At 41.6% G+C, this 12,219-nt stretch overlaps 1 protein-coding gene across 1 annotated transcript in view; it reads left to right on the plus strand.

The window, feature by feature from the left end:
- The first annotated feature begins 731 nt into the window (after positions 1 to 731).
- The window catches only part of PKHD1 (PKHD1 ciliary IPT domain containing fibrocystin/polyductin), a 244,584-nt gene continuing 233,096 nt past the window's right edge, over positions 732 to 12,219 (plus strand). The window contains exons 1-7 of the mRNA XM_085574415.1: positions 732 to 3,143; positions 3,721 to 3,827; positions 4,888 to 4,965; positions 6,628 to 6,772; positions 8,265 to 8,364; positions 10,437 to 10,494; positions 11,345 to 11,423. Coding sequence (XP_085430541.1) covers positions 3,776 to 3,827; positions 4,888 to 4,965; positions 6,628 to 6,772; positions 8,265 to 8,364; positions 10,437 to 10,494; positions 11,345 to 11,423 — 512 coding nt within the window. The 5' untranslated portion in view covers positions 732 to 3,143; positions 3,721 to 3,775. The remainder of the gene's footprint in view (positions 3,144 to 3,720; positions 3,828 to 4,887; positions 4,966 to 6,627; positions 6,773 to 8,264; positions 8,365 to 10,436; positions 10,495 to 11,344; positions 11,424 to 12,219) is intronic.

Consider the following 12,219-nt stretch of genomic DNA (forward strand, 5'->3'; position numbering starts at 1 on the left):
GATTGCAGCGGTTGCAGACAAAATTGTTAAACCTCTCCTTTATCCCACATGATCCTCCCCTCAGCTGTTCCCTGGGAGGTGCCATGCGGTGTCCAACAACTGCCACGGGCCTGTGGCGAGGTGGCCGCTGTCAGATGGAGGGGGAGCATGAGGGGACCCCTCATTTGGCTCCTGCAAGGCTCTTCCATCCCAGAAATGCTCCAAGTCCTGGGGAAAGGGAACCTTTCCATGCTGCTGCCCCTGAGAAAGGCCTCATGGGCAGTGTCATCCCTGTCATGCGAGTGCAAGAGCTGGGAGTAGATCCCACATCTCCTTTTCCTGTGCTGCCTGCTTGAACCAGGGCTTTTCCTCCAGTACAGGGAACTAACACAGAACACTCCTGGACCTGTGCCAGGCAGAGCAGTGGCAGCCTGGCCACTCGTGGGTTGTATTTCAAGTGTCAGACAGGTTTTTGACGGCTCCATGCTTCCATCTAGTGACAAAAAGCCACTGCTCGCCCCTCCTGCTTGGCTCTGCCTCCTTTCTGCATCACTGCAGGAATCACTCAAATTCTGGATGCTGAGTCTGTCCATAGGGATATTTCAATTTATTTACTCAAAATCTAAACCCTTAAATGAGCAACTCCAAGCAAACAAAACCAGGGGTGAAGTTTTTGAGCAGAATTAGGAAAAAAGTGTCTTGCACATATCTATAAATGTGCACTTGTTCATCAAAATGTGCTGATTTTCTCTTTAGTGGATAATGTCCCTAAAAACAGGCATCAGACCATGGTTTCAAAGTATTTCCCACAGGAAAGGCTCCTGTGTGACTCTGCTCTTCCTCTCCTGATCTGAATTCTAGGCCTGGGCTTCTGGTTAGTAGTGACAGTGTTTTTCATAAAATTATGGAATCATAGAAAGGTTTGTGTTGGAAGGAACCTTAAAGCTCATCCAGCTCCAGCCCCCTGCCATGGGCAGGGACACCTTCCACTATCCCAGGGTGCTCCAAGCCCTGTCCAACCTGGTCTGGAACATTTCCAGGGATCCAGGGGCAGCCACAGCTTCTCTGGGCAACCTGTGCCAGGGCCTCATCACCCTCACAGACAAATCTTCTTCCCAATATCCCACCTAACCCTGCCCTCTGGCAGTGGGAATCTTTCCCTCTTGTCCCTCCAGGCTCTTGTAAATTGTTTCTGTCCATCTTTCTTGTAGGCTCCCTGCAGATACAGGGTGGGTGCAATTAGGTCACACCCAAACCTTCCCGTTTCAAGCGAAATACTCCCAATTATCTCAGCCTTTTCTTGCAGGAGAGTTGCTCCATCCTTTCAATCATCTTGGTGCCCTTCTCTGGACTTGCCCTTTCCCTCTTTCCTTTTACATTCCAGCTCCTTCATGGGTAGGGCTCCCTGTGCATTGTTTTACTTAATCTGTGACCTTCTGCATAGAATAAACTCCTCAGCCTGGCCAAATCCTTTTGATCTGTAAACCTTGGACATTTGGTTGAGATTTCCTGGATAAAACATTTCCTTAGGACTGGATTACAAAGTGTTATGGATACTAATACTGATCTTTTTTTTGCTGACTAGGTCATAGTTTGAGTGACAGAGTTTGAGTGTGTTGGGAGCAGCAATAAACCACAATGGCCCTGATCAGCCTCACCTGGGACCACCCTCCCCAGCCTGGCCATGGTTCAAGAGCACGATTTAACCTCATCTGTGGCCCTGTGCCCCCTCCCTGAGCTGTGCTGTAGAAATACTGCTCTGTAATCCCTGCTCTGGTCCTGCCTTTTGTCTGGATCATGAGCTTGTGTTGTAGCTGAGCACCCTGCCCTGTCTCCTCTTGTTTCTGAGGGAGTTTCCTGAAGGGACCTTGTCCCTGGTCCATCCCTTTATTTGGGGCTGTGAGTGGACCCTGTACCAGCACCTCTTTCTGTCTGCTGGGTTCAAATTTTAATCTTGAACAACCTCTTCTTTAGCAATATTTTTTTGTTTGAGAATTCCCTGGAGTTTACTCTTCCTTCTGACCACATTTCCAGTGTAATTCTGCTAATAAGTAAACTGAGTATAGATGACTGATGGGGTTAACTCACACGGGGTTCCTGTAATCATTGCTGTTTGTGGCTGAGACACTGGGGCTTGGCCTAAGAATAAACCAAGCACGACTGGTTCCACTGCTGGGCAGAGCTCCAGAGCTCCCCTGAGGGTTGATTGCCCGTGACTTTGTGCCACTGGGTCTCTGAATTGAGGCTGAGCAAGCCTGTTCCACCTCCCCTTGGGGCTGAGGTGAGAGCATGAGCACATTCTGCTGCTGTTTGGTGTGTGGTAACTCATTAAACCTCACTTATGCTGGGAACTTCCTGCAAATTTCAGTGGAAACTTCCATGAAGGTTTCCATACCAGGCAGAGGCTCAGCAGACCATTGAGGGACTCCATCAAAATCCATCTGGGCTTCAAAGAGAGGAGGGCAGAGGTGGGAGTAGAAATGCTGTTCAGTGTCTGAGGGAGGCTGGATTGCATCTTCTCAGGAGCCAAGGCTCTCCAGGGCACGAATGAAAACACTGTGAAAGTCCACCGCCCTCTTTTCCACAGGCAAAAAGGCCTGCAGGGTTAAAGCTACTTGAGGAGTGATAAGGGATCTAAACACTCTTTGGGCAGAATTCCCAGCAGATGCTGTTTGGAATACCATGGAAAAATTGAATTAATAATATGTAAGGGAACCTTGAAGTCCACTTGCTGTAAAAGTCTGTCTCAGATTGAATATCAGCATATCAAGAAACAGTTTTTCCATCATGTAGGAGGGGAAAAAAAGAGGACAAAATTGATTAATTGTCCTCCTATTGGAGGACCTAAACATATACCAGTGGAAGAACAATCCGAGTTTATTTTTGTTATGGTTATTAAAGTCTTGGAACAAAACAGTTAATAGCAGCAAGTAGCTTAAGTTAATAATTAAGCACCCTCAGTGGACAGCTCTGAGCTGTCTGTGACGGGATTTGAGCCTTTTGGGAAGCTTGTCTGGGGGGTTTCAGCACTGGGCAGAGTCTGACACAACCCCAGCCTGAAACCTGTGACAGAGCTGGTGCCAAAAGGATGGAGCTGTTGTGCTGGTATCAGAGCCCCTGCACTTCACTCATCAGAGGAATGGAGGAAGAACAAATTAAATAAGGTAAGTAAAACCAGAAAGATTCCTGAAAAGAATAACAAAATCAAATCCAAATTATATTTTCTTCACCTGCATTCTTCCCAGCATTCACTTGCACCAGGGTGCTGGACTCTACCCCTTGCAGTGTGTTAAAAAGTGCAAGAAATACAAAGTGGTTTCAGTAGGTCTTGTGGGTCCATAAGTTAGAAACCAGGTTGGATGGGGCTTGGAGCAATGTGGTCTGATGGAAGGTGTCTGTGCCCATGGCAGGGGGTTGGAACTGGGTCATTGTTGAACCAAAACCATTTTATGATTTAAAAATGTGGCTAAATTAATGCACCCATGCTTTTTCCATACAGAGGGTGAAGGCAGGAGAAGTTGACAGTCTGTCTTTAGATGTCAGAACAGTTCCTGACATGGACTTTATAATGGAAATGTCTGATATCTCTGGCTATGACAGCAAGTTAGACCTGGTCTGCAAGTACTCAAATGTTTATATTCTTAAATTATTAGAAGAGTTCACAGCTATTGCTCCCACAGATTTGCAGTGAGAAGAAAGAATACAGATTTTTTTTTTTTTTTTTTTTTTTTTTTTTTTAAGTTAAAGGGAAGGTCCTGGAACGAGACTCTTGTGAATTCCTCATCCAGTGTTCAAGATGAACCTTTGGAGAACATTCCTGCTGAGTGCTAGGCTGATATTCTTGGCAGGTGGGTGATGGAGAGGTGTTACCTCCACCCAAATCTGCAAAATCCAGTGGGGAATGGACATAGACTGCCTGTGAGTAGTGGAGAGGAACCTCTAAAAGGTGTTGAAAACAACGGGATATTGACTGTAGCTCACTGGACATTATCCACCCTATTATTTGTTTTCCATGGCATTATTTCCATAGCCATATAGGAGATTTCTGGATTAATTTTTAATTCTCTGTGTTCTACCTGATTTCATATCATACCTATTGTTTTTTGTTTACTTGATATTAATTACATCTCTTTGCATGTTGATATTAAGGGTTCATGATACAAAAGTCTCCAATATTGGCTTTGGCAATCAATACTGATATTTGATCAGATTGCATCCAAATATAGCTAAGAAATTGGAAATTTTCTAAAATGTTAATCAGGAAAGTGGGTATCACCATGAAATAACTTCTGGAAAATTCTTGTCAGTGGCTGCATAAAAATAAGCCATATATTGGTTAATCTCTCAGCTTCAGAGAATGAGGGTACTCAAAATAAATCCTAAATTATCTAAGGAATCTGGTGCCTTTATGAAAGGCATGGCATAGCAGGTTATAGGTGATTAACATCATGAAGCAGGAGCTCTTTTCCAGGCCTGTCTGTCTCTCCTAAGGACTTCAGAAGGAAATAGCTGGACAGGCTGTCTGGGAGCCAGAAAAAGATATATTTTGTAGGTAGACTTAATTTTGGTATGGTGCACAGAAGTCAGCAAACACATTTCTTTGAGAGATGAAGGAATAAAAATGAGGTTTATTATCTTTAATTCTTGAGGATGACGGAGGCTCAGGCTGTAACTTGGTTCCCCAAGCCCTAAAGGCATCAACACCTCCCTGAGGGAAGCTGTAAATGGGGGACACTGATGGGGGAAAAGGATGGGAAACATGATTAATTTGGAAGCTTGAGAAGGAGAAATGGGATGAAGGGTGGGATCACAGGAAGGCAGTTCTCAAGTCACTGTGTCTCATCCTTAATAAGGTTTTGTAGATATTTGCCTTTCCCTTCAGCCTGATGGAGCTGGTTTGTTTTGCAGGGACAGCCTCAGGATCACTTGTCAAGCCCCATGAGGGCAGCATTGCTGGAGGAACATGGATTACCATCACTCTGGATGGTGAGCGTTGAATTATTTGGAAGTGTGTGTTGAAATAAAATCATAGAAATGATTGAAAGAGACCTTTAAAATCATCTTATTCCACCCCCTGCCATGAGCAGGGACATTTTCCACTATCCCAGGTTGCTCCAAGCCCTGTCCAGTCTGGTCTTGAACACTTCTAAGGATGTAAAAATAACAGATAATCAGCTTCCTTCTCAGGTTTGTGGTGGGAGTGACAAACCCTACCCCACAGAGCCACAGGCTATGGCACTCATAGCATGAAATCAGCTTGAAATGATGACTTTATAAGCTACTGCTGAAGGTTTATTTCTAAGCAACAGAAGTAAAAATGTTAACTTTATTTTTTCAGATGTAGGAATAGAAATTTCTTCCCTGCTCCTGCCCTTTTATTGAAGAAAAGCTAAAAATCTGCCCTCTTCATATATCCTGTGATGTTGGAGCATTTTAAAACTCTTATGATAAACATAAGATCAGAATAAAAATTTCAGAAAGTTATGTGTCATGTCCATTTTGGCCCCAAACCAAATGTACAAAGCTAGGTCTGATTTTCTACAGTGATGAATATTTATTCATTATGAGGAGAGCTGGTTTCTGAATCAGCTGTGCATGGTCATTATCTGGCACAGGCTGCCCAGTGCAGGGGTAGAGTCACCAAGGGGATTTAAAAAATGTGTTAAAATGCACTTGGGGATGTGATTTTTACTCTTCCAGTCCTCTCCCCCATGTCCTGGGGGGAAAGTGAGTGAGTGGCTGTGTGGGGCTGAGTTGACAGCTGGGGTTAAACCACCACAACATGAAATTACACAAATGTGGTTTTAAAAAGCCTGATCAAGGGTTCTAAGCATTTTTCCTAGAGCAGCTGGGTTGTACCTCCAAAAATGCTCATTGTGTGGCTGGAAGTGATCCTGTCCTCACAGTGTTTTAGCTTACTTTTAGATTGGGGTGTAAATTTGTGTGGTGTAAATTTTTTTTCTTAATTTGTGTTTTTAAGGAAAGGCTTAGTAGTTTTTTGTTAGTTGGTTTTATGGTTGTTTATTGTAAATTATTTAAAAGATTGTTTTTTTTGGGTTGTTGTGGTTTGTTTAGTAACTTAGGTAAAGGTATATATACTTTTAGTTCTTTTTTTGTTTTTGTTTTTTTTTTTTCTTTCTCCCCACCCAGGGTTGTTGTTAGCTTTTTATATGGTATATTATGTGTTAAATGTTTGTAGTTTTTTAATGCTTATTATTTATATTAAATAGTGTTTTTTATTTTAAATTAATTTGTGAATTTTAACATTATTAAGAATATGGAGGTAAGGAAGAAGAAAGAGGGAGGATAGGATAGGTTTAATTTTTTTTTATTTTAAAATTTTTAACTTATATGTATAAAACTAAAACCCCCCCTGTATGGGATTTAAAACCCCCCTGTATAGCACTTAATTTTTTTTTCTTTATTTTGTGACTATTTTTACTATAATATTTAAGCTTTTGTGATTTTTTTTTTTTTTTGTAAGGTTGGCAAATTATTTTATGGCTTAAATTTAAAATTACAGCTGCTTTTAGCTGCTTGTTAGGATCTTAAATGCTTTTGACTTGGACTTGGAACATCAAAAAATGTCTGAGGGACATTTTGGGTTCCGACATCACAGAGCTCTTCTGATTGACTTTTATTGCTTAGGCTCAACATCCCACCAGGTAGAATCTGTCTCTGCAGCTGGTCCATCCCAGCTGGAGGTGTTCCTGGTGCATCCAGACCTGCCCAGGCTGCCGTGTGATGTCTCTGCTCTGTATTTGGACTTGCCCAGCATAAGGTGCAGAACAAGGTAAGATCCATAGTTGCACTGTGGGTGAGACCTTGCCCTTTGTCAAACAGGATCCTCATTTTCCTTCAGTGTCTGCACAGGAAGTTTGGGAGTTGAAAAAATTCCTGTGGTGTTGGAATCTGAAATGCAGGGAATGCTCACAACTTTGGGCCTATAAGCCAAAATTTAGAATTAAACACAGGATTTAATCTGAAACTTTGGAAAAGGCTTCCAAATTTATGTATTAGAAGTGAGAATGTGGATTTATAGTCTAAAACAGAGATACACTAAGTAAAAGTAGCATTCAGAATTTTAGGGAATTGTACTGTAGGTTTGTGTGTTACAACATGATTGACTAAGAAAACTTACTCTGTAGTATGAGTCTATAAGACAAAATATTTAAGGATTGGGTTGATATTTAAGGATTGGGTTGAAAGTATAAATATCCTTGTTGATAGTGTTTTATGGGTTAATAAATTTTTATTAAAAGGGCATATATATAAAGTCTTGTTACTGGAGGTCTTGTGACCTTCTGAGCCATGTGGTGAAGATGTGAGTTGAACTCACCTTTCTTGCTTATGTAGAACGTAAGAAAAATAAATCACATTATTTAAAATAATTCAGAAATCCTATCTCAAACTCATTCAAAATTCCTTGACAAATCCTCATGCTGTGGCCTCGCTGAGCACCTCCTAACCAGGGCTGATTGATTTTTGTTTTAACTTCATGAAACACAAAGATACCTTGAGGCATGAGGGTCACAGTGAGGCTTCTTGGGCAGTCCAAACTCAGACCTTCAAAGGTTTGTACACATCTAGCTCTCAGATGCAAAACTCCCAAGGAAATCTTGGAGGAGACTCTACCAGTTTTTGGTGTCCTTGACCTGTCCAAGGCGATAGAGAGGGGTTATGAACAGAACAGGAAAAAAATATGGTTCCAAGCACCCGGTGAGCAGTTTGAGCTGCCTGTTTTCTATCCTGTCACAGCTTTAACACAGGCTGTTGGACTGGAAGATGGGGTGTCTGAAGAAGGACCTATTGGACTCTTCCATATTTTGCTGCTATGATTTGGCTGAGAGTTAATTCTGCTGGGTGCTGTGCTGGAAAACTGTGTGAAACAAGGATGCAGCATTAATTTATGGACAAGGATCAAGATGCCTTGCAGATCCAGAGAGCCCTGGGTCATTCTTTTACTAATGAATAACAATTATTTTCTGTGCATGCCTAATGAGAATGTGTTTTGCATTAACAGTAATTTTGCTGGAATTCCAATGCAGCCCTGTCACCTTCTGCTCTTAACTGTGATTTTTTTGCTGCACTTCCACATTTCTTTTTAATTGTTCTTTTGAAGTTTAGCTTCATATGTGTGAAGTTTGGGCTGACATGTAAAGTTTCTTTGCTCTATGGATGTCTCAGTGGATTTGCTGTGAATGGAGACTCTGTAAAGGATTTAGCATTTCCTAAAACACAATTTGTTTAAAAATATATAATATTACATATTTTCTTCCACTTAGGTCTTCACCACAGGAGGGTTTGTACTACGTGGAGGTGATCTTTAAAGGACATGTGATTAACAACCTGACTGAGGTGGAGAAAGAGAACTATTCTTTCAAGGTAATCACCAAGTGCAGAAGTGAGGATAAAGAATTCAAGGTATTGAAGGGAGTGAAGCTTCAACTTTGTGTCCCAGGAAATATGTTGACATGGATGGAATCATGGAGTGGTTTGGGTTGGAAGGGACCTCTAAGACCATTCAATTCCAACCCTAAGCTAAAGAAAGATGAGGAGAGACTTTTTGCAAAGGCATGTTAGAGACAGAACCAGGGGGAATAGATTTAAACTGAAAGACAGTAGGTTTAGATTGGATGTTTGAAAAAAACTCTTTAATGAGAGGCACTGGCACAGGTTGTCCAAAGAAGCTGTGGCTGTCCCATCCCTGGAAGTGTTCCAGGCCAGGTTGGACAGGACTTGGAGAAACCTGGGACAGTGAAAGGTGTCCCTGCCTGTGGCAGGGGCATGGAATGAGAAGGTCTTTAGGGTCCCTTCCAACCCAAACCATTCTGGGATTCTGTGATCTCTTGCAGTGCAGAATCCTTAACCATGACTGTGTGCTTTGGGATGAGGCCTGGTGTTTTTGGAAGTCACATCCCACCTCTGTGCTAACTTTGAGCAAAAATACCCAGCATTTTCAGTAAATTGCACATTAAAGCTGAAGAGTCATTGGATGGTTCAGCTAGCTTAGAGAGCTGATGAAAAATCACCAGGGGATGCTGTTAATGAGGCACATTCCAAGCTAAATAAACCACAATGTGTCTCTTTGTTATGGAGCTGGGCCCTGGGAGCTACACATATTAAAATTAATTTTGCCTCTGTGTTAGATTAGAAAAGCTGCTGCAGGCAGCAACAAGTCTGAGCAGCTCACAAGACTTGTGTCAGCCAATGGCCCCAGTTTCCTGCTGCTTTTGGCTTCTTTCTCCACATCTTCTCCAGCCTGGGGTATGGTTTGATGTTGCCTTTGCTCTCCAGAAGTGGCCATTGCTGGTGGAAGTTTGTACCTGCTCATTAATATTTAGCACAACCAGGAGTAGGAGAGAAGGCAAAGGCTGAGCTCTGAAAGGGAATGGGGTTCAAGGAAAGCTTAGGGTATCTTTGAATTAATGCAAGAAAATAATTTTTTTGTTATATTTATTGGGCTGTGAGCAGCTTCTGTAACTGCCAATGAGGTCTTGAGGGGGATCATAAAGGAGGTGGGGAAGATGAGCATGTCCAAATAGGGTGGGGAAGGGTCTGGAGCACAGGTCTGATGAGGAGCAGCTCAGGGAGCTGGAGGGGGCTCAGCCTGGAGAAAAGGAGGCTCAGGGAGGATCTTCTCACTCTCCACAACTCCTTGACAGGAGGATGCAGCCAGATGGGGGTTGGCTTCTTCTCCAAAGATACAGGATGAGAAAATTGCCTCAAGTTGCACTGGGGAGGTTTAGATTTGATATCAGGGAAAATTTCTTCCCCAAAAGATTGTCTAACACCAGAGAAATGGTGGAGTCACCAGCCCTGGAGGGATTGAAAAGCCATGCAGATGTGGCATTTGGGGATGCATTTTGCTGGATTTAGCAGTGTTGGATTAATGTTTGGACTTGATGATTTTCAAGGGTTTTTTTCCTCAGAGGCAAAGGTGGTCCTTTCCCCCAAAAGTCTCTGTTGTATTGCTGTAAGATGGGCCAAGACAAAGTTTTTGCTCCACTGCTTTAAGGTATCCAACAAACTTGCCAGAGTGGCTGAAGTATTTCACATCTGTGATGATGGAATTGTTCTAAAGGATATACTATTGGGAAGAAAAATGGTGTCGCCATTCAAGATGAAATGCAAGTTTTAACTTCAGCTAAAGCATGATTTAGAAATTTGATAGTGTATGAAACTGTGTCTTCTGACATTGGATCAAGCCAGGGTGGGCAATTTTGGCACAAAAGAAGATGTAAAAATATCACTAATCCAGACTCTGAATGGAGAGGGAGTAAGAAAGGAATAATTCTTCTTACTCCTTTCCTGGAGCAGGAATCTGCTTCAAAGATCAGATGTGGAGTGCGGGTCTCTGAAGTGCAGCTGCTGGCCGGTTGTGAGCAGTGCACTGTCAGGTGGGGTTGGAGTGCTGCAGAAATATCTGACATTTCAATGCCAATCTCTCTTTGCAGTTCTCAGCCGAGCAGACACCTGTGGTTTACCAAATTAATCCATCATCTGGCACCCCAGGTATGGGACCTTTCTTTAATCTCTAATGCCATACAGACCTTTTGCTTATTGGGGTCTTAATCAGACTTTAAAGTTACATGAGAAGTCATTCACTGATTTTGGTCTGAAAAATTAACTGCAATACAGGAGATTCTTTCCCCCTCTATTTCTATTATTTCTGGTTTTGCCAGTTTCTTTAGAGAAAATTGGAAGTTTGATCCTCAAAGTCAAGAATAATCAAAAGATTTTGGTCACTCAAGAGTTCAGACATTTACATGGATGATTATATCACACAGATGAGCCTCAATCTAAAAAAAAAAAATCCTTTATTTCCAATTGTTTTCAGGTGTAATTCAGCTCTAGTTGCATAGGTGTCATTATGGAGATTTCCCTGTATTAGCTGGATGGATGTTTCACCTTTTAGTGTGAGTGAAGAGCAGGAGAGTAATGTGGTCATGGATATGCCAAGACCCTTCTTTACACCTTCTCTCTGTCTGGTGTACAAATGATGTAATTTTGGTTGTTTCATGAGGTTCTACAGTGGAATTGGGTTAGAAATTGGGGTTTAGTTAACAAAAGAGTTGAGGAAAAATTGTCAGCTCTGTGCAAATACAGATCTGCAAAAACTTTGGAATTAATTTAGGTTTTTTTGGTGGGAAATAGAGACATGTGCTTTGAGAAAAGTGAATTAAGTGCAAAATCATCTTGAGCCATGGTAAAAAATCATCTTAAGCCATGAGAGTACATTCAGTGCAGGAACCTCTGCAAAATCTATAAAGACCATTAATTCCTTTTGTTCAGCTCAGAAAATCTGCAAACAAGTTCTCTGCTTTTAAAAGACTCTCTTCAATTTCCATTTCCTCTTAAACAGGAAATTTAATACAGATTCATGGGAAGACAATTGCTGGCAGATATGAGACTCTGGACTTCAACGTGGATTATATTGATGGGTAATTATGAACACTCAGCTATCTGCTGCAGTCCCTGTAAATTGACATTTCTTCCACCAGCCTCCTTGACAGCAATAAATTGCAACCAGTTGGCCCAGAATTGCCATTTACTTCCTTTGTGGTTTATTGCAGCTCATGATTTGGGCTCCAGCAAACTTTGTTAATCTAATTGCAACTGGTCCATTAAGCTGGTTGGTTTGTTTACTGGCAGCACAGTCAATCACAGCTCAGTGTGAATTGTACTGTAATTGCAGCTGGCTGCTGTAGATTTTCTTTTGGCTAGCAAATTAAAATTTAACTAATTAAAATAATGTCAGAGTCGAAAAGTAAAATAAATTTTCCCCTTTTGATCTGCATTTTTTTTAAAGGGAAAAAACTATTAGTTTAAAGCAGATGCTCTGGTGAACCAGAAGACTAAGAAGTATTTTGAGACAAAAGGCTTTGTTGTTCACTGCTTTAAAAACTCTGTAATTGTTTTCTTGTTCTCAGAGGTTTGATTTTTTTTTTTTTCTAATGTTGCTTCTCTGGTTACATGCAACAGAGAAAAGCAGCGAGGTTTAAAAAAACCCTTACTTTAGGACAGCAGCCCCTTTAAACACAGTGAATCCAAAATGAGCATCAACACTGTCCTGCTGTGTGTCATATGTATTTCCATATGTATAGATATGTAATCAGATGTTAATTTATGATTTTTGTGCCAGTGGCAGTGAAGAACTAAGCCCAGGTAAGTATTTTAAAGATAAACTATTAATCCATAGTTACTCTGCTGGCAGTTTAAGGATCATTTCAGGAGCCA

The sequence above is a fragment of the Lonchura striata genome, chromosome 3 (assembly GCF_050655825.1).
Source record: "Lonchura striata isolate lonStrDom1 chromosome 3, ASM5065582v1, whole genome shotgun sequence".
Classification (NCBI taxonomy): domain Eukaryota; kingdom Metazoa; phylum Chordata; class Aves; order Passeriformes; family Estrildidae; genus Lonchura; species Lonchura striata.